The 22,519-nt window shown below is 57.2% G+C and overlaps 1 protein-coding gene across 2 annotated transcripts in view; it reads right to left on the bottom strand.

The window, feature by feature from the left end:
• The window catches only part of STK32C (serine/threonine kinase 32C), an 81,442-nt gene that overhangs the window by 17,479 nt on the left and 41,444 nt on the right, over window positions 1–22,519 (bottom strand). The window contains exon 2 of one of the 2 annotated variants that reach the window (XM_065894129.1): window positions 17,032–17,087. In XM_065894129.1, the coding sequence (XP_065750201.1) occupies window positions 17,032–17,087 (56 nt within the window). Of the gene's footprint in view, window positions 1–17,031; window positions 17,088–22,519 lie in introns of those variants that run through there. The other variant, XM_065894130.1, reaches the window with a different exon arrangement.

The following is a 22,519-nucleotide window of genomic DNA, read 5'->3' as shown; positions in this document are numbered from 1 at the left end:
GGGCTTAGTTGCTCCGCGGCATGTGGGATCTTCCCAGACCAGGGCTCAAACCCGTGTCCCCTGCATTGGCAGGCAGATTCTTAACCACTGCGCCACCAGGGAAGTCCCTTCTAGATCACTTTTTTTTTTTTTTTCCTGCGGTAAGCGGGCCTCTCACTCTTGTGGCCTCTCCCGTTGCAGAGCACGGGCTCCGGACACACAGGCTCAGTGGCCGTGGCTCACGGGCCCAGCCGCTCCGCAGCATGTGGGATCCTCCCGGACCGGGGCACGAACCCGCGTCCCCTGCATCGGCAGGCGGACTCCCAACCACTGTGCCACCAGGGAAGCCCTAGATCACTTTTAACATTATTGTTTTGAAAGCCAGTCAAAATTTTCAAAATGAAAATAAGCGAGGGGGTCCTGGGAGAGCTGACAAGAGCTGCGGGATCGCTGGCCAGAGCCCCTTGCGGGCGGTAGAGATTCCTCCTGGCTCTTCCCTTCCGAATGCAGGCTGGCGGGAGGGAGACACTTGTGAGAGCTGGTCTGCGAACGTGACTCTGGGGGGCGTGGTGTTGGGAGTCCGTGGGTCATCCATGGACATACAGTGCCCAGGAGTGGTCACTGCCGTCCTGTGTCTTGCGTGTCACTTGTCATTCAGAGCCATACGGACCTTTGCCAGCTCCCCCCAGACTGCCTTGTCTGTGCGGCGACATCTCCGCGCAGCCTGTCCAGCAGCACCGCTCAGGGGATGCTCAGTTCAGGAGAGGCCGAGTTGGTTTTGACCACCTGTGACACGGCGGGCTTTGCTCTTCTGGGCTGACCTTGGGAGAAGCTCTGGATCTTGGTGAGGGCTGCACCTTCTGTGCCCTCTTCCGGGACGCCTCTGTGTCCGTGGTTAAGTCACAAAAGGCTGATTGGTTTTAAGCCATGAAAAGGCTCACTGGTTTATAGTCACATTAAAATAGGTAGCCATTTAAAGACTTAACTTTTATTTACCAAAGATTATCCCAGATCACATGAACTTGAACAACATTTGGATTTGTTTCTGTATTTCTGAGAGTTTTAGAGATACTTAATTTATATAAAGGCTTATTTGTCTAGTCCTAGGACTAGACATGACATTCTGTGTCTTCTTTTTCATTTAATCTTCCCATAGGATGAACAAAGAGTGTATTCATAAAAAAGAGGTCATAAAAGGTTTTTCTTTACCTTTTGAGTAATCTGCCTAGAAAACAAAGATTCTGGGTCTTAACCAAACAATTTCCTGGGCTTCGTGTTGCCTTTATCACATCTTTGATTACTTAGAAAAACGGACTCTTCTCAATATCAAAAGAACTAAATTTTCTTTTTCCTCAAGTATATGACTTCCTATATTTGCCTTTAAAATCTTTGTCACTTCAGAAACTAACACAACATGGTAAAGCAATCATACTCCAATAAGGATGGAAAAAAAAAATCTTTGTCACTTAGGTTCAATGGCTGAATATTGTTTCACAGTGACCTGCAATCTTATTCAATCGTGTTTTCAACTTTTTGACATTTTTTACAAACTTCCCAAAATCAAATTCAAAATAAAGTCTTTTCGACCTTGAACTAAGTTTGGGATTTTCAAGAGGCCCCCTGGAGAATCTCAAAAGATTTATTATCTTACCTTATAAAAATAGAGATATTAAACTAATTAGGCATATTTGATATGTTAAATTACACGGGAAATATTGTCAAATTAAAACTGGTGATAAATCTTCTCTATATTTGTATGGGTATATGTTACTTACGTATAAGTGTTTCCAAAGTTATACAAAATGGTTAGAAACTTTTCAGTGTCCTCACTCTCTATATAATCAGTCATAATTCCAATTATTATCTTAAAATACTATATGACACAGAAATAACCAAATTTCCATGTCAGTTGCATCATTTTTGCAATAAACTCATCAGATCTTTGACCATGGCTATTTCTCAACTTTAGTCATTTACACATAGTTACTGTTTTACTCTGATGCTTTCCTGAAAGCTTTTACAATGAACTTCAGACAAAAGTGCTTCGTCTTTAAAAAGTTCACGGAAAGAACTCCGACAAGGACCCTGGAATACAGGTTTCTGGTAACTAAAACCACACCACTGAACCAGATGAGCCTTTCTAAAATCTAGTGGAAAAACTGATGGGTTCATAAAACTACTAATCCAAGATCAAGGAAAACAAGAATTAATTACATGGGACTAAAGGAACTCATGAAGATGATCATTATTTTTATGACTTTTTGTTTGAAGCACTGTTGGTTGTTTAATGTTCTGTTTTCCAGGCTTAAGAGATTATTTTTCTCTTTCTCTTTAAGCAATCTGGAAAAGTATACCTTTGTAAAGAGAACCGAGACATTTAGCTTTTCCCTGATCCCTCCAAAATTCAGAAACTCTTATAAAATGTCCTGTTTTCATGACAATATACTTATTTACATATAGGGTCAATAGAACATGTTCTCCTTGTAACAGGATTTAATTTAAAACATTGGTTATGTTACCAGACTTCCACTAGAATGTCATATTTTAAAACGATGTACATGGGATCAAGTGGTTCTAGGTATTTTCACCATAAGAATCTTTGCTGCAAGCAGAGAAAACTGATTGGCCATAACACGATTTTGCCATAAAAGATAAAATAATAAAGATAAAACGAAGAGAGACATTTAAAAAGACTTAATGGAACATGAAAATTAATAGCAAAAATTTTAAGGATTTTATTGTAAAAAATAAAAACGCAAGAAAGATTTGAATACACTTAACGTGTGTGTAGGTTCACAATTATAGTTGTATTGGGGTATAGCTTAGAAAAAGCAATGAAACTTCCTTTCTTAAAAGTCGAACGACCATTAAGGATTCACGATTTAATGTTGGATGTAAATTCTTGACGATATAAAAAAATCTGCTTTCTCTCTGGATTTCCCTGGAAGTAAAATGAACAGACAAGGGATGCTGCTGTTTTGTATCAATATATGGAATGTACATAACTAGTAGGACATATCTGGGCTACACGGAAACGTTCCATCACATGCTCAGCCCTTGTCTTTCTCCAAATCATCTCCGCCAGATTCCGTGCCAAATACCAAAATTCGGTCTACATCACGTTCTCCACCATCAAACGGCAAAAAGGTTTCACCACTTTCAAGAAATGTATTCTCATCAGGAATCACGTAATCATTTCTTTCTAGGGAACAGGAGGAGGCTGCGTCTCCTTTCTCTGCCAACTTCCAACACTGCATATGATACATTTGGGAAAGATGGCGTGAGACACTGTATCTAAATTAGCTACAGGATTGATAATTAATGCTCTCCAAGACTGTTGTGAATTACTAGCCACCTCTCTGACATTTGCTGTAGTTTGGGAAACTTTTGGTTTTGACGGGTGGGAGGGATGGCTGTGCCCACGAAGAATTTGCCGACTGACATGTTATTTTCAAGTGTGGTTTGCAATCTGGCTTTTACGGCATTGAAACCCAACTGTCAAACCAAACCGTCAACCAGTTATTTTATCTTTTACAGCCAATTAGATGTGCAGGGAGACTGCTTGGGACAAAGATGTTTACAGCGAAAATACCTGACACTCGAATCAGGTTTGACCATAGACTAAGGTCGACCCTATGAAGCAAAGCTTGTAAAGCCCGGGAGGTTGTGGCCTAGTGCCTGGTTTACGGGGCTCATGTCCTCACAAGTGAGTAAAGGTCACTTCTTAGCAGGTCCAGGGATCTCAGGACGTTCTGGGGACATCAAGAAGAGAGGAGTGCACCCCAAGTCATGGGTACTGAAGGTACAGTCTGGTGACAAGTTGCTGGCTTGGCTTCTTAGCCTCGAGAGGCTTTTAAAAGTCTAATCTGGAATTCCTTATAAAAGTTCCAGCAAAGCAGACTTAAAAGACCTACATGCTCAATCTACTCTTGCTGCACTGATATCAATAATCAGGCCAAGTTTAATGAAACCAGACTGATTTTGCAAACAAACTAATCTTCCATTATCTCTATTAAGAATGGGGGGGCTTCCCTGGTGGCCCAGTGGTTGAGAGTCCGCCTGCCGATGCGGGGGACACGGGTTCGTGCCCCGGTCCGGGAAGATCCCACATGCCGCGGAGCAGCTGGGCCCGTGAGCCATGGCCGCTGAGCCTGCGCGTCCGGAGCCAGTGCTCCGCAACGGGAGAGGCCACAGCAGTGAGAGGCCCGCGTACCGCAAAAAAATTAGTAATAATAAAATAATAAATAAATAAATGAATGGGGGTGATTGTAGGGACAGAACTCTGTTTCAGTAACAGTACAGCACACCCTGTGGGGTGTCCAACGGCCACGTCTCTTTGTCAGCAATTAACATTTCCTATTTCTCTCCTACCCTTCTGACCTGGAATCACGAGAAATGAAAACTTCCCCTACAAGCTGAAGCTTGACGACTTAGTACAAACTTCAGAGAAATCACACAGGTTACACGTGGACCATCCCCCTGGTGCTGGCTGGGGGCTGCTCAGAGCTCACCCGACGCCATGGCCACGTCCCAACTGCAGCCCAGGAAAAGCAGCGGAACTGCCACCAGCTGCCCTTGCCCCCCCCATTCCAGGGAGGCACAGAGACCTCCCTCCTGGAAGTGCCCCCGGCTGACCACCCTCTGGACTCAGGCCCGGCTGGACAGTTGGCATTTCCTTTGTTTCCACAGAAGTACCTCCCATTAAATGCTGATTGCTCAGACCATGCAAAGGCCTCACTTCGGCGCGAAGGCCCTCCAACGCCGCCTCCTAAAATGAGACACGACTGCTTAACTAAACTGACCTGTTCTCAGGACTGAGAAACTGGTTCACTGAGACGTGGCGCAGTTCACAGCTGTGACTCTTCCCGACGGGGGGTGTTGGGGGGAATCAGGGCGGTGGGACACGCCCTGAAAGGTGCACTCTGGCCACGACTGCCTCCAGCCAACGACCCTCACAGAGCAGCAGGGCAATGGGCCCCTGCACCCCCCTTTCCCTCTGCAACCAGGGAACCACCCCATGTGGACGATCTTATCCTCAGGATGCGAAGTCCAGGCCGAGAGAATTCTGTGCAAGCAGGCCTTGCTGAAGCATTTTTTCTCCTCCTTCGGCCTCCCACGGACTCTAGTTACCTTTCCACGTCGCCGCTTTGTCCGACCCACAGCACAGAAACATTCAGGTTTCGCCTCCTCTGGGTCTTCATTTCCTTATGAGGGCTCCAGCATCATCCAAAACTTGTTAAACAACGTGTATGCTTTTGAATGTGAACTTACATTAACTGTGTACGCTTTTCTCCCGTTCCTCTGCCTTACGTCGCTTTAATTCTCAGGTCCGGCTGCAAACCCTAGGGGAGGAGAGGGGAAACCCGGCCTCCCCTCCAGCCCCAGGAGGGGCCAGCCCGCGGCCACCTCCATTCCAGACCATGGGAGAACACATCTCTGTCGTCTGAGGCCGCCCAGTTGTGGTGCTTTGTCACGGCCGTGAGAACATCTGCTTCCTGCCAATGTCTGTGACAAGGCCTGCGGGCACTGGCCCGCCCGGCTCCCACTGGCCTCCCCCAGGCACCCTCCCACCTCCCTGTCCAGGCGGCCCCAGTCCAGCCCACACCCTGAGCTCCTTCACCACCCTGTCCCACCCAGGCCAGGGGGCGCCAGCGCGGCCCCAGCGGCCCAGACCGGCCCCCGGAGGCCCACGGCCGCCGGGCACATTCACATTTGTTAGAGCTGGTGCTGGGCTTCCCCTTAGAGTCAGTGGCATCCGAACGCTCTCTGGAGGGGCAGCCGAAAAGGTCTTTAGGCCCCCAGCGGCCCAGCTGGAAGAGGCCGAGTGGGCCCGGCCCCTGCGGGCTCCGCAGAGCCCCCGACGGGAGAGGCTCCAATCAGAGGCCGTTTAAAGCGCTGGGGTTTGGTGCAGAGAGACCCCGGCCGCAGCTCACACAGAGCAGCGAAGGGCCAGAAAGCCTCTGGCATTTTATGAGCAGCTCCAAGGCTAAGAGCATCGGTCCCATGAAACCATTTCCTCAAATGGGACTGGTCTCGGCTTCTGAGCTGCGTCCTCCCATAATCGACTTAAGACAGACAAAGAAGAAATGGAATTAGATCTAAGCATGAAAAGGAATAAAGTCTGTAGATCCCAGGGCACCAGAGCAGCCCCGGGCTTTCCGTGTGACATGCCACTGGCCGCAGCGGTGCCTCCAAGGCCTGGAATAGTTGGTGACAAATGGCGGGGTAATTTTCATTTTAATTGAACGCTGTTTACACGTTTGGCAGATTTTTTTTTCCTGGAGCTGACAAGTTGGTCACATAATTCATAGGGAAAGACAATCAAGTAAAAATAGCCAAGAAGAAAACTTTAAAAGAACAGCAAGACAGGGACGTGAGCCCTAATCAGGTGTCAGAGCGCAGGCAGGCCAAGGGGCAGGAGGGAAAATCCAGAAATACACCCAACGGCATAAGGATACTTAGTACATAACAAAGGATACTTAGTACGTAACAAAGGCGGCGTCTCAGAGTTATGGACAAAATAGACTTCTTATGAAAAAATGGCGTTGGGATAACCGAACAGCTACATAAAGAAAAGATGTAATGTGATCCGTTCGTGACACTTTACAAGCCAGAATAAATCCCAAATGCATAACAGGTTTAACATGATTAGGGAAACACAGACATGCTGAAGGAAACAGGATGGGGTCCTCTATAGCTAGAAGGGGGGACGCATCCCTGTGGCCCCAAACCTGAAAGGAAGAAGACCGACAAACACGGCTACACACAAGGAAAAACCCACAGAAACAAAGTTGAAAGACAAATAATAAACTGGGAAAATATTTGCAACTCATTTCGAAATAAAAGGTTAATATCACTAATACAATGAGGCTTTAAAAATAAAAAAGACCAAAAGAAAAAGTGGCAAAGGATGTGAAAATGGTCTTTGAGCATTTTAAAAAGATGCTCAACCTTGCCTGTCATAAGAAATGTGAGATGCCATTTCTCGCCTGTCGGGCTGGTGGAGGCCCAGCCCTGGCAGCAGCCCTGGGCAGGGGCCCAGGGGCGCGCGAGCCCCACGGACGGCTGTTGTGTCTGGCAGCATCACGCGTGCATCCATCCTGCATCCCACGCAGCCCACTTCTAGGAACCAACTGGAAGACGCGCTGGGTCACGCGTGAGGCATGATACCCGCGGCCCCGCCTGTGGTCGCAAAGCTAGGAAGCAGCCTGACACTCACCGGGAACACATGTGGCCGCAGGACAACGGCCCCTACATGCCCACGTCCCAACCCCTGGACGCTGCGAACGCGCCACCTCACGTGGCTGAGGGGACCCTGCCGATGGGGGTATGTGAAGGAGGGGGAGATGTAGGGATTGCTCTGCGTGATCCAGGTGGGCCCAGAGTAACCACCGGGCCCTTCGAAGGGACAGAGGAGGTGGCGGGGGGGAGGCCAGAGAAGAGGTGACAAAGGAGCGGAGCTCTCAGGAAGGCAGGGCCACAAGCCCAGGAACGTGGCGCCTCTGGAAGCTGGTAAAGGCGGGACACGGGTGCTCCCCCGAACCTGCAGGAGGGCCCCGCCCTGCCCCACTGCGACTCCAGCCCAGGGCTGACCAGTCTCAGACTTCTGACTCCACGACTGTCGGGTGGCACGTTCGTGTTGCTGCAGCCATGGGAGCTCGTCAGCATGCCCACCCCGTGGGGGGCTGTGCGGCTGCAAAGGGCAGGGATTGGGGCGGTTCTGAACGAAGAGCATGCCTTCCAGAAACACCGTCAAGTCAAAAGCGAAGTGTAGAGAGCGTGTGAACAGCAGGCGACCGGGCACTTAAGAAGCAGGCCATGCGGATATAGTGAAAAGAAACCAATGGAAACAGAAACCAAGCTTTTCCAAAAGGGATATTCAGGGAGGGAGGGAGACGCAGAAGGAGGAGATATGGGGATATATGTATGTGTATAGCTGATTCACTTTGTTATAAAGCAGAAACTAACACACCATTGTAAAGCAATTATACTCCAATAAAGATGTTAAAAAAAAAAGGGATATTTGTAGGAGGAAGGCGGAAACAGGACAGAAGGAACAGCAGTGGAGGCTACACTTTGTCTTACAGATTTTAACCTGACATCATGCAAGTATCTTACATAATCATTAAATTTAACATAAAAGGTAATCTCCAAAAAATGAGAGCAAAGTAAAAACATAACGGTAATTGCACACTCCGGCCTCCGCCCCCCTGGGGTCTCAGGCAGGCTGACCTGGGCCTTTGGTCCCATGGGGACAGGTTGTCAGCTCAGTCCAGGAAACGTTCTCCAGACCCGGTGCCTGCATCTGAGCCTCGGCGGAGAAGACCCTAGCCCAACTGAGGGCATCACCCCCACCCCCGTCTCACAATCACAGCTAGAGAAAACAACAGAAACCCTAACAAAACGAGCAACGTAGAAAATTATCCAAATTGAGCATAAAAGAAGTCGACATCCTGAATAGGCCAATAAACAGAGATCTAAACAGAAACTAAAGGTCTACTATTAAAATACCGCAAGGCACCATATGATCAAGCGATTCCACCGCTGGGTATGCGCCCAGGAGAATTAAAAGCAGGGACCCAAACAGGTGTTTGTACACCCGGGTTCACAGCAGCCTGATTCACACTCACCTAAGATGGAAGGAATCCAATCCGTCAGTGGATGAGAAGAGAAGCAAAATGTGCCCATCCACGTAACAGAATGCTGTTCGGCCTCTAAAGGAGGGAGATTCTGACACAGGCTACAACATGGATGTGCCTGGAGGACATCAAGCTAAATGAGTTCAGCCAGTGACAATGTGGGATTCCACTTATATACGATACCTAGATTAGCCGGATTCATAGAGATAGAGAAGTAGATTTGAGGTGACCAGGGGCTCAGGGAGGGGGTAGGGAGTTAGTGTTTAATGGGGACAGAGTTTCTGTTTGGGACGATGAGAAAGTTCCCGAAGTGATGATGGCTGTACACCAGTGTGAATGTACCTAATGCCACGGAATTGTATGCTTAAAAGTGGTAAATTTTATGTTATGTGTATTTTACTGTAACTTTTTAAAAAAAGTTAATATCAAGCCAACGTATGTCCCAACTAATGGAGTCAAGAAACACCATTGCTCGAAGGTCTGGGGGCGAGGCTCTCTGACAATGGGGACAAATCCATGACATCTGCTTGGGCTGCAGCCATGGACTGGCCCTGCCCTGAGTGGGCAGTGGGTAGGGGTGGGCAGAGGGGGCGGGCGGCAGGCCGGCTTGCCTTCAACGATGCTGCCCACGGCCCCCCGAGACCACCTGTGTGGTCGCAGTCGAGGGTGTGATGGGAACACGGAGGCTGGGTTGAACGTCCGGGGCACAGCACGCAGGCACAGGCTTCTGAGATCCAGAGCCCAGATCGGTGCCTGGACATCTCAGGAGAAGGGGCTTCGAGCCTGGTCAGGGAGCTGGACGGTGATGGCAAGGGCCAGAGCACAGCCCTCGCCGCCAGTATAAACACCAGGATCACAGGGCCGAGGACGGGCTGCAGGCAAAGCTGTCTCCAGCAGCCCCAGTGGTGGCTGTGGACAGCCAGGTTCGAGTCCCAGAACCCGACACCTCCACACTCTCGGCCACAGCTGCCCTCTCCTCACGGTGTTTCCACCATAAGGGATGCACGGAACCCCAGGCAGCTCCTCCTGGGTTAACTCAGCAAGATGTCACAGCAGCGCTCGGGGGTGCTGATCATTTGCCACCCACCGAGGTGTTGCCATAGCAATCGCAAGCAAAGGCTTCTCACTCAGATGGCAGTGGGGGGAGGCTGGGCAAGGTGGCATCACTGGGGTGCCCTGAGAACAGGGTCCGGGAAAAGAAGCAAGGCCGAGGGCCCCCAGGATGGTACTTGTCCTCCCTGCAACCACTCTCTTGCTCTCCCACCCACCCCATCCTCCGGGTCCACCCGAGAGTCCGGGAGGCAGGAGACCCCTCGGATGGCTGGGATCATCTTACTTCTTTCCTCACAAACTAGAGAAACACAAAGCCATGGGCCTGGGCTCTGGCCACTTCATCCCCTGAGGTTGGTGCCTTCCTTCCCACCCCAAATAATCACCCAACCAGCCCTCCTTCTGCAGGAGCAAGGGGCCAGGGATGAGCATCTCACCCCCAGGTTGGGCCCAGGTGACCAGAAAAGGGTCCCTGGGCCTCACAGCTGGAGAATAGCCCCCATCCCTGCCCTATTTCACAGCGAGTGTCCTGACTCGGAACCCACGGCCTCCTGACAGGCCTGGGCTGGGGGAGGGCAGAGGGTGGCCAGGGCCTCCTACCCCAACATTAACTGTGGCAGGCACCCCAGAAGCAGTCTCTGTGTCAGTTCCAGCCCAGCCTTTGTGCAGATGCAGAGAGAGGAAAAAGGGGCACCGTGGGGTATGGGGTATGCAGAGCAGTGGGTGAGAGGAGGCCTGGCCAGTGAGGGCAGGACCCCACCCAGAGTCGAGAAAAGGCCCCGGGAGCCAGAGGCGCTGGAATGCAAGACGGAGCCCTGGATGCCCCCGCTCATACGCCAAGTCCCGCCCACTGTGCAGAGCTCCGCATCCGGGGCCAGGGCCTCTGGGACTCGCCAAGGGATGCCCCGTCCCCACTCCCAGGAGCCAGCCTTTCCTCCTGCAGGGCTGTGCCCATCAGATGCCACGACACTCACTTCCTGATGCTGCCCGGTCTGGCTGGCTGCCCACTGTTAGGGGGCTCTGCAGACCCCAGTCGAGAGTGGAGACCCACCTCTGCCCCACAGACAGCATCATGGGAGCACATTTAGCCCCAAACGCCCCTGGTTAAGGCAGGAGGGGGCCTCACTATTCCTGGCAGGGATGAGCCACAAGCCGGCAAAGCCAGGCCACCACCCTCCGCCCACACCCGGGACCACCCACCTCCTCAGCAGCTGGGGGCAGGCAGAGGGCAATGGGGGTGGAGGGGGGTGCAGCGGGCCGGGGCAAAGAAGCCACCGTTCCCAGTACACTGGAAATAAATCTGGAAAATAAGACATATTCACAGTAACATAGAAGATAATACATAACAGCTGAACATAAAACAACTATAAGGACTAAAAGAACCATAAGAACAATATATACTAAACACGACAAAATGTGAAGGATCCCCAGGGGGGAAGATAACAACTTTCCTCCCATTTAATCTTAAAATGCAATTCCTACTCAAATTTCAATGAGTTTATTTTTGATCTTGACGAAATTTATTTGAAAGCTCAATTGGAAAAATAAATACACGAGAGCAGCTGACATTTTGGAGGATCATGGGCCGGGCGGCTGTTACGCTCTGAGGCTTTTGGGGGTTAGAACGAAACGGAGTCCCTGAGTCAGGGCAGAGGCCGCAGAGAGCCAAGGACAGGCAGCAGTTCCCCCTGAGGACAGACAGACGGACGGATGGACAGAGCAGCTGAGCTCGCCAACTGAAAAATGTTAAATTCCAGAAGGAGTGAAGTTCTTTCCCCAAACAGAATATTTTCTTTGTTCTGAGTGTAAAAGTAGTAACGATCGTTGTAAACAAAGGCCGGTGTGAGACAATGCTCCAGGTGGACGTGGGCAGACGCGATGGCCTCCCGAGAACTCAGGGAGGATGCACGGGGCCTGGGGGCCAGAGGAGGAGGGAGGCCAGGCTGGCAGGAAAGGAAGGAGGGAGGGGGAAGAGATGGGGAGGGTGGGCGGGCAGCAATGAAGCACAGATGTCATCAGAGCAGCTCCTGGGCAAGTTCCAGCTGGAGAGACGGGACATTTGATTCTTACCTCTAGCCCACCGCCCCACCGCCGGGAAAAAGGTGGGGAAGCCACAGGCGTTCCCTCTAAAAGTAGAAACACACCTTCCGTGTCCTCAGGTAACCAGAGCCCTAGGGAGAGTCCAGGCTTTCGGGAGGAGCGGTGTGGCCAGAGAAGGGCCAAGTGACACTGCCCACTTACACAGCAGACCGGGGCCCAGCCCCAGGGGTCAGCGTGGTCCCGGAAGTTGCCGCCACCCTGTGCACACGTGCGAGCCCCCTCAACAGAGCCTGTCCCAGAGGGGCCCCGGGGGCTGCGCCCCTGCACTGGGCTGCAAACACCACTGATCAGGAGGGTCAGGGGCTCGGAGCAAACGCCCGTCGACAGGTCCTGCAGCAATCCTGGGACAGTGCAGCGTGGAGCTGGAATTCAGTTTCCTGTGCAAGTCAGACCTGGCCGGCAGTGCTGGCGGGGAGGCCCCACTGCGCGCACGCACACACGCACGCACGCGCACACACATGCGCACGTGCACACACACACGCATGCACACACGCGTGCACGCACACACGGGGGGGGTGGATGGTGGCGTCTGAGGGCTAGGCCATCACCAACACCCACAAAATATAGGCCGATTTTCTCCAAGTCTTAATTATTCCACCAAAACGATCTGCCTTGGAATAAACTGCAGCCACGTCGTCCACGGATGGAACTTCGGGAGACCCCAGCTGAGGCGGGGGCTCATGCCCATCACACCTGAAAAGCACCCTCATTCCCAGGAGCCGCTGAGTACAGGCCCCGGGCTGGGCGGCTGGAGGCCGGGGGAGCCTGAAGGACTGCCTGGGACCTTCCAGTTGCTTTGACGGCCCCAGACAAGGAGGCAGAGCCTTGCTCCCCAGGCCCCCTCCCCAGCAGGGGCCCCATAAGTCCCGGACGCCAGGGACCCGTGGCCATGGAGGGCAGGGCAGCCCCGAGCCGAGGGGCCCAGAGGGCAGCCACACGCCAGGCTCATCTGGGCCGCAGCTGGGGAGACGGGTGCCCAGGAGGGGGACGCACACCCCAGGGTGGCCCCAGGAAAGGTCAAAGCAAGGGTGCCACAGCTCACAGGTTGGGCCCCAGGGCAGGCGGTGAGGCCACAGCTGGAGGAGTCAAGGGCGGGGAGGTGGCCCTGCCCTCCGCCCAGGGGTGCCCGTTGCCCGTGCACAGTCCCCACGTGGCCCCGGGGAAGCCCAGGACTCTGCTCCAGGCCCTGCTGGGCACTCACTGTGCGCCGAGGGGCCGCTGAGCTCCATGAGAGCTGTGTCCGTGTCAGCTCAGGGCCCAGGGCTGGGGGCTTCTCAGAGCCAAGGATTGAAGGGAAGCAGGGGCTGTGAACGGGGCGGGGTAGGGCCTCAACCCCGGCGGACCCACAGCTGGCAGGAGGGGGCAGGGGCGTGTGTGGGAGAAAGAAACTTGAGGGCAGCCTGTGTGGATGTAACGATGCAGGGCAGCCCTGCCTCACCCTGAGGGTGGGCTCCTCTCAAGGAAGTTTCTAGGGCGCCAAGGAGGGCCTGCCTCGGGGTGGGGCTGGAGACGCCCCAGCACAAGATGCTTATGAGGGCCCCCCGACCACGGGACCCTTCAGTCCTGCGGCTGGAGCCGCCCTGGTGTTCATGAACTGAGCAGAGACTAAGCCGTGAGCAATTCCAGAGGAACAGGCCCCTGGGAGTTTGGTTCTTAATGAGCCAGACCCGGAACCTGGGGCAGAGGCAGGCAGGACCCCACAGGCCAGCCCCAGCGGGTAGGCGGGCTGTGCGCTGGAGGCGGCAGAGGTGGCGGTCTGGGACCTATAGCTTGGTCCACAGGGCTGGTGCCCCCAACACTGACCCAGGAGCTGGTCTGAGGTTCCCCAGGGCAGCCTCGGGCCTGGGGCAGGGAGGGAAGTAGAGAAGGGGGCAGGGAGCGGGGTCGGAGCTGGGGAGGAAGGGAAAGGGGAGGAGGAGAGGCTGGCTGGGAAGGGCCCCCAAAGGCAAAGGTCTGAGCCCGGAGCCCCACCCGCCGGGCTCCCCACTCCACGCACCCCTGTGAATGAACCCTGTCTTCGACCCCCGCCAGCCGCTGCTTCTGCTGGGAAAAGACTCAGCTATGCCAGCAAATGCTCTGTGCAGGCAGGGGCAGCGAGGTCAAAGTAGGGACTGCCCAGCTCACAGGGACTGCAGCGCCCCGGGGCCCCTGCCCACCTTCTGCTTGTAACGGATCGCTGTGGATCCCTATAGCCCGCGCCCCGACTACAGTGAGTGGGGCAGGGCAGAAGCACGTGGTCACACCAGCCAATCAGAGGGCTGCCCCGAGCCATCTCAGGCCAGGGCGGGAGGACAGCAGCCCTCGTCTCTCTGGCCGTGGAGCTCGGAGGTCATCCAGAGCTGAGCCAGAGAGAGAGGGCCCGGGTGGGCAGAGACCATGAGCCCTGGCAGGAGCCCAGCCCAGCTCAGCTGCCTCAGGGGCCTTCCCCACCCCTGCCCTTCCCCACCCTGGTGACATTAGCTCTTATCTGTCACCCTTTTCCGCTCTCTTGAATTAAGCGTGTGTCACCTGCAGTCTGAGATTCCGGGTACGACACGCAATGCCTGGCCGAGGGCTGCCACGAGCATCACGGTGGAGGTCCACAGTCCCACTACACCTGCCCCTCCCCCAAGGAGGCCTGCCGCTGGGGGCTCACATCTGCACAGACACGGCCGTGGGAAGCCTCGCAGCTGCCAGCGCCGCGTGGGCATGGGCACGGGGGCGGCGGGAAGTGTCCTGTCAGCAGTATCACTCCGGCCTGGCCTCTGCTCTGAGGATGGTCCCAGCCTCCTCGCGGGGTCAGCTGGCCATGACGTCCCCAAAGGCTGGCGGACAGAGCCCAGTCCACCCTCAGGCTAGTGGGGGCTGTGTTCTCCCCACTCATGGCTGCTGGGCCGGACCACCACCAGCTTTCACTCTGCCTTGGAGAACAAAGCTCTCTTCGCTGGGATACGATTTCTCCAAGAACTGGGAACTTGGGAGGGGCTGGGGGGTGTTGGCTGGGTGCGGGATTTCATTTCACAGGTTGGAGACGGCGGGGTGACGGCTGCACCACAGTGGGGACGTTCTTAGCGCCACTGAGCCGTGTAGTTAAACGTGGTTCAGATGGTACCTTCCACGTGCGGTGTAATTTACCACCATGAAAAACTGGAAACAAAACCAAACAACATCCAGTCTTGTGTCCAAGGCCCACATGCAGCAAACCTGGATAATCCATCTCCAGGAGCTACCGCCCTGAAGGCTGGAGCCACCTTGCTGGGGGCAGACGGGTCACGTCACACACACCGACCACTGTGCCTCCGTGCGTGGGGGCGGGGCGGGGGGCCGCTGAACATTCACACCCGCTTGGCCGAGATGGGTTCCCCAGCAGTTTGTAAAGCCGGTCTTCACTGGGCGTCCGGGCATGGCTGAGCCAGCGCACACCCTCTGAAATAAGGCCACGTGTAAACGGGTGCGCACGCGGGTGTACACGTGGCCCCGCCGTGCATGCTGGAGCTGGCTCAGCTCCTCACTCTCTCTCCTCATGGGGTCACCGCCAAGCCACCGAGAGCAGCGGAAGAACCAGAGCCCACATTCCAGACACATAACCGCACCTGGCACCGGCAGCCGCGGCCCAGAGACCCCTGGAGGCCTAATTAGGGAGCAGGAAGCAGCCCTCCAATTACACCGTAACCTGCGTCTGAAGATAAAACCCTGGCAGTACCCCACACTTCCTCCTGTCACCCCACTCTGAAAAGCCCCATTCCTGGGACCCTGTGGCCAGCTGGATTTTCACAGCCGAGAACGGTCAGAGGAGCCAGAATCCCGGGGTCCTGCAGACACTGCGGGGCAGGCAGGCTGCCCAGCTGTGCACCTGAAGGGAGGACAAGCCCCTCGCAGGGGTGCAGGGGGCCTAGCCTGGGGGGCGATGGGGGTAGGGACAGGGCAATGAGCCGCCCACCCCAGTCAGTCTTCGCCCCAAGAGCTTCCCTCCCCGGCCCATGTTCCAGTCATCTGTACGACACCCGTGTCTCCCTGTATAAGCCATCCCTCCCAAACCCAGTCTCGGCTGGTGTCCTCCCCCCCCGGGGGGGGGCACCTTCCCCTAAGCCCCACCCTGCCTGCCCCCCTCGCCTCCCACACACCGGTGCTGCCGTGGGAGAAGCCAGGTGGCGGAGACCGTCTCAGGCGCCACCAACGTCTGACAAGCTCACCAACCAAGGACCTCATCTGCATCGACCATCTTTGCACAGTGAACAAAAGGCCCAGGTCCATCAGTCACCTCCTGACTCCGAGAGACGTTCAAAATGCTCTCTCCCTAATGCATACAGCATTTCAATGGATTTGTGCAAAGGGGCTAATTTGCTCTGGCTATAATTACCCCAGGCCTGGTAACCTAAGGCAGCACTCGCCGTGATACAATGAGATGGAGACAATTAACAGCATTCAAATACCCTGGTAGTCTGCTCTGGAAGCACAGCGATCCCTTCAAGAGGCTTACAGGGCTTACAGAGACGGCGTCCACACAGCTGTGTGGGGCATAGGGGCGCAAAGGCCTCATCTGCCAAGCCCTCTGAGCTGAAAAGAAACTGTCCATTCAGAAGTGATTCACTACAACAGGCCTGGCAAGGCAGAGTCCCGGGAGCTAATTTTAACCTTTGCAGAGCGTTCCTTAAGCCTCTTTGAGTTATAATTACCCCCCATCTCTAGGCAGGACAAGGCAACAACCAGGAAGTCAGATCTGGCCAAGAGAAACCGAAGCAAAGTGGAGAATGGGCTCCGGAGGTCTCTCTGGAGAAGTGCAGCGTGGCCGCCCACCCTGGGTCCTGCCCCTGCCTGACCTGGAGGAACGGGCACAGGTGAAGCCTGGCCTCTGGGCTCCAGCTGCAGCAATGGTGTCCGAGCGTCACTGTGGCTCCAGACACCGGGCATCAGCTAAACCAGGAGCAGCTTCTATGTAAAACGCTTCCCTCTCAGACCTCGAGCCGGCTCTGTCCTTAAGGAAAGCCATTCTGCTGCAACATGGGCCTTGGTATGGAGAGTGGGGGTGTCAGGGTCTCGGCCCTGGAAGAGCCCGGGGCCACGCCACCTGCACCCTCAGCTCCTGGCCGAGCTACTAGACCCCCAAAGACCTGGGCTAAGAACCCCTAGCAGCGGTGAGCCCGGCCGGCAGTCCACCCCGCGGCCCCAGCATCACGGGCCTGCTCGGCAGGAAGCACACCCACACCCTCCACCCACAGACCCAGCTGCGGCCGGCCTCGCTCACACCCTTGTCCAGCCTCGGCGCCCTGCCGGCTGGCCTTACCTTGCCGAAGCTGCCCTTCCCAATGGCACGGAGAATCTGGAAGTGGTCCAAGTTCACTGCAGAGAGAACAGAGGGATGCCAGGTGAGGTGGCAGAAAGGCCCTGTGCCTGCCACGAGCCCCCCCGCCGGAGCAGTCCCAGAGCGCCCCTACGCTGCGGGCAGCCTCCCACACTGCAGGGCGCCCCTGCAGCCCTTCGGCAGCCCACCTCCCCCAGGGCCTGGCGCTGCAGGGCGGGCCTGAGCCGAGGCAGAGGGGGCTCCTGGGGGCCGTGCAGCCCCTCCTGCCGGACTCACGGTGGGGTGAGGCCAGGCCGCACTGCCCACAGACGGAACACGATCAGACAGGGCAGCTCAGCTCAGCCCCAGGCACCCCGCAGCCCCCCAGTGAAAGCGGCCCCCACCCCGCAAAGACCCATAAGTAAGTGGGCCGCCCTCTGAGTCTCGGGGGGGCTGTGCCCTGTGGGCATCTCTGGACCAGCTTGAGGGGAGCCTGCAAGGGCCCCGGGCTGGATAATGGGGCTGTCCACAGCCTGAGCGAAACCACTCGACGCTTTATTTCTACCGACTTTCTTCACAGCATCAGACAGCGAGCCCCACCCCGGGGAAACTGCAGCTCTTCTAACTGTCACAGCCCTGCTGAAGGACGCTCCCGCCGCCATGCACCAGCCTGTCAGCGTGAAGCCCCGCGGAGGGGAGGGGGTGTGGACAGTTTTCCGGGGCTCCCACTTCTGTTTCCAACCTGACGCGCTCTCTGCACACACGCCACGGGAGTTCACGACGTCCACGCAGGTTTCCCCTCATACTGCTCAGGGGATCGGGTCTCTACCCAGGGCCGGGCCAGCCTGGCCTGTGTGCCCGCAGGTCTGTGCGCCCCCAGGTCTGTGCCCCCTGGTCTGTGGCCCCCAGGTCTCTACCCCCCAGGTCTCTGCCCCCCGGGTCTGTGCCCCCCAGGTCTGTTCCCCCAGGTCCATGTGCCCCCCAGGTCCATGTGCCCCCCAGGTCTGTGACCCCCAGGTCTCTACCCCCATGTTTGTGCCCCCCAAGGTCAGTGCACCCCCAGGTCTATGCCCCCAGTCTGTGCCCCCCAGGTCAATGCTCCCCAGGTCTCTACCCACCAGGTCTCGCCCAGGTCTGTGCCCCCAGGTCCATGCGCCCCCAGGTCTGTGACCCACCAGCTGTCTGGGGTGGTGACCAGGTGTGGGAGGCTGGAGACACACGGGTCCATGGGGCACAGACCTGGGGGGCACGGTCCGTGAAGAGGCCGCCCCAGGCTGCCCCCACCTCCCTGTCCCCAGCACCCACCCAGCTCAGAGGTTGCCTCCCGAAGCCGCTCTGAAACTCAGGCACCGTGGCCTCTGTCCACGCAGTTCTGTGCTCCCCCCTGCACCCGACACAGTCAGAGAGCCTCGTCCGTTCCGCCATCTTGTGGCAGTGTAGCCTCATTCCCCAGGGAAAACCTAAATACGCTCCACGACTGCCGCGCACGCTGGGGCTGCTCAGGCCGTCAGAGGAACCCCAGAGGCCCTGCTGCCCGCAGCACCCACTGCCGACGTCCCCGCCAGACGGTACAGGAAAGCCGGTCTCTGGCGGTGCCTGTGTGCGTGCGTGTGTGCGCACGTGTGTGTGTGCGTGTGCGTGTGGGGTGGGGCGAAAGTGAGCAAGGAGGGGGCCCAGCACGAGACCCAGCACAGCACCTCCTCTGGAGCCGCGCGTCTTCGCCTGCCAGTGGGGCTCACCCCTCCCGTCTGGGGATGGAGCCTGGCACCCAGAGGCGACAAAGGCACCGGGACCGGCACGGCAGGAGGACACCGCCCCGTGTGAGCAGTGGCAGGGCCGCGTGCTGGCGGACACCGCAGGGGTGCCTCTAAGCCGCGGACTTGTCAACCTGCGACAGCGCAGCCGGGCTGACCAGGCAACCCCAGCACCAGCTCCCACAGCCAGAGAGGTGGACGGCGGGGCAACCCCAGCCCTTGTAGGGACAGCGTCCCTGCGCCAACCTGGGACTAGCCCCTGCCACTGGCACCCGTGTGACCTCGGGGTCAGAGGAGGCCCTCGTGGGCAGCAGGGAGAGGGTGGGGCATCGGGGGCACGGGGCGGTGGCTGCTGTGCAGCGGGGAGACGGGCTCTGCTGGGTGGCTCGGGGCCCAGGGGCCGCCCCCCCCCCCAGTCTCCTCCAAGGCCTGGCCTGTTGCCCCTCCCCCGCCCCCCCCCCCAGTCTCCTCCAAGGCCTGGCCTGTTGCCGCCTGGGGCCCCTGGGTTCCTTCTCCCTTGTCGGAAGCACAGGAGGCCCACACGCCCACGTGCCCGAGGTCAGCACAGCCCCGGCTGCTCTCACACAGAGCTGAGGACGAGGGCCGTGTCCCAGGCCCAGCCCAGGGACCACCGGAAGGCCTGCGGGGGCCGTCCTGCTGTGCACTGCGGCCCCGGCGCCCTGGGGGCAGGAGGTCCAGCCCAGCGGCCCGGGCGCAGAAGTTACGCCTTCCTTGCGGGACAGCTTGCTGTGCTCCCTGCCCCCCCACCACATACACGGCCCAAGCAGAGCCCCGAGCGTGGGCGCCCCAGGCCCATGAAATCACCATTTTTAGAGAAAAGCACAAACGCCAGACTTTCACTGTTTCAGGACAGGAAAGATGGGAACGAAGCTGCATTGAGAGGTCAGAAGCACAGGGAAGCCCACGTCCCTCCCTGTAGAGGAGCTTAAATGGGCTGAATGGATGGCTCCTCTCCTCCCAAGAGACATCGGGAGGCTAAGGGCGCCGAGCCAGGCCGCGGGGGGAGCCCGGCCTGCGGTCTGTGCTGGGCGGCCCACGGTGCCGGCCCTGTGTTTTGACACAAGTATCCCCACTTCCTAAGACACCGGCAGGGCGGCCTCAAGACGGCAAACAGCGCAGCGGGCGGTCAGGGAAGCCGCTTGGGGAAGACGCGGGTGGGACAGGACCCCAGGCGTGGCTGCCAGGCATCTCGAGAGCAGTGAGGCCGGGTGTCCGGGCAGGCCCCGGGCTGGGCAGGGTGCACATGGCAGCAGACCAGAAGCCACGAGCAAGGAACATGCCAGAGGGTGGTGGCCCCAGTGCCAGTGACCCTGCCCGGAGGCGTGGCCAGCCTGGACCCCTCCAGGTGAGCCTCAAGCCCACCTGGCTAACCAGGGTCACTCTGCCCTCCAGTGACTGGGGGCTGCCCAGGGGACCCAGGGACCACTGCTCCACCCTGATGCCCACGCCCAGTCTACCCCCGCCCACCTGCTGGGGCAGGGAGCACCTGGCGGTGCCCACTGCACACAGCGGCTCACACCCCCTCCGAGACCCCGCCCCACAGCCCTCCGGGCAGAACCCGAGACCCCCTGCAGCTCTGGGCCCCTTCCTCCACCCCACGCCTGCTTCTGGCCACACACAGCGCTCTGGATGCACTCCGGGGAGGACCAGCACCTCCCACGAATGCCCTCCATCCACCCCCCCACGCACCCACCCACCCCCCCACTCACACCCACCACCCCACCCACACCCCCACCCATACCCACACACCCACACCCACACCCACCCCCACCCCCCACACCACCCCCCACCCCCCCACCAACCCCACCCCCACCCCCACCCCCACCCCCACACCCACACCCACACCCACACCCCCGCCCACACACCCCTGGCCCAGTGCCGATGAGGCGGGAACAAAGGAAACCCACTGACCAAGATCTGTCAAAACAGTGGTGGACAGGTTTGCCGACAGAGATACTGTAATTAGGAGGATGTAGTGAGAGTGGCACTGCAAACACCACCGTCACACAGACGTCTGCGGGGGTCACTGATAAAGTGTGTCAAGTTCCCCCAACACTGAATCCGGGAGCATCTCACCAATGAGAGGAGGGGGCTGGGCTGCCAGAGCCCCGAGGAACACAGGGAGACATGTGCGTGTGCACGGGGCAGGGGTCCCAGGGCAGACAGGGGTCGGGGGACACTGTGCTCGTCCACTTTCCTCCCAGCTTCCCGGCCACTGCACAGGGGTCAGAGCCACTGCCAGGCAAAGCCCAACCCCCGCTGTCAGCAACTCAGGGAGGGGCTGGGGCCCCGGGGACCGAGTAACGGTCCACCAACACTCCAACATGATTGACGCCGCTGTGGGACGCTGCAGCACACCCTCCCCTGTGTCCGACACCCCGTGGGCCATAACGCAGGGAAAAGGAAAAGGAAAAGGAAATTGTGACCCCGACACGCCTCTGCCAGGAGCCTAAGTCCCACACAAAGGAGACCTGTCTGCATGGGGTCCGCAAGGAGACCTGTCTGCATGGGGTCCGCAAAGGAAACCTGTCTGCATGGGGTCCGCAAGGAGACCAAGGGGCCCCGCCCCACGGGCACCAGCACAGACTCCTCTCGGGGCGGATAAATATTTTAAAACAAGGGTTTTGAGAATATTTATTCTTCAAGGAAGGCTTTTATTTGCAGAGCTGGCCATCGGAAGCACAGCCGTTGCTATGAAAATAGGTCATCTTGACCCAGCCGACAGCATGAGTGGAGGGAGGCTTTCATTCTGTTTCACAAGGGATGAGGCGCCAACACCAGCCCCCTGCCCTGCCCACGGCCTTGGGGGAGCCGCCCCAGGTCCTCTCGGCGGGCCCTGGCTCGGGTCAGGGTCACGGGCCTGAGCCCAGTGGTCACGAGCTGCTTTCCTCGACACCTGTCTCAGTGCTAAACCCAGGAGCCCAGACAGCGCTCTGTCCCCCCGAGGAGTCTTCAGCCGTGTTCCCAGATTGGATGTTTCTCATCCAACCTCAGGGCTTCCCCAGGATACCACCACCCCAGGGAAAAGTCAAGGAGCTCTCTTCCAGAAGCACGGTCAACAGTCTGATGGCTCTGTTTCCAGGGGGACTAACAAGTCGTCCCTGGCTCACGTCTCGCTGACCCTTTGCTGTCCAGACACAGGAGCCCTGGCACTGTCACGGGTGGCTGCACCATCGGTCCTGCCAATGGCTGGGAGGGGACAGGCCACAGGCTCACGGGCAAAGGGGGTGGAGGGAGAAGAGGGGGCCGCTGCTCCCTGAGCACCTGCACGAAGCAGCAGAGAAGGCCAAATGCTGGCTCTCGTGCGGTGACCACAGGATCCCGAGAGAAAAGGCAAGGCAATGTCTGAACACTCCCTGAAGATAAAACTAGCTGCCCTTCGTGTGCGCCTGGCCCAGCCTTCTTTCCCATCCAAGGAGATGGACGCCCTGGCACTGAGCACCGTCAGGGTCCAGCACTCGGGTTGGTGCCCACCCCCATGAGCAGAGGGCCCCTCCCAACGAGCCACCGTGGGGAGCAGGGTCCTGCTCAGACTCCAGGTGCGGAAGGCAGTCCTTTCATAAGCCGGGGCTTTTCTTAAAACAGACAGAAAGCTGCCCCCAACGAGGAAAGCAAGACAGAAGATGGGGCCTGGAGAGTGAGAACAGATGGGCTGCGGAGTCGTGAGTCATGGCTATGGTTACCGGTGAGGATGCAGGAGCCCAGGGGTGGACGCT

Source organism: Phocoena phocoena, chromosome 16 (genome assembly GCF_963924675.1).
Source record: "Phocoena phocoena chromosome 16, mPhoPho1.1, whole genome shotgun sequence".
In the NCBI taxonomy this organism is placed as follows: domain Eukaryota; kingdom Metazoa; phylum Chordata; class Mammalia; order Artiodactyla; family Phocoenidae; genus Phocoena; species Phocoena phocoena.
Note: the sequence above shows the minus strand (reverse complement) of the source record. Positions and strands in the feature narration are given on the sequence as shown.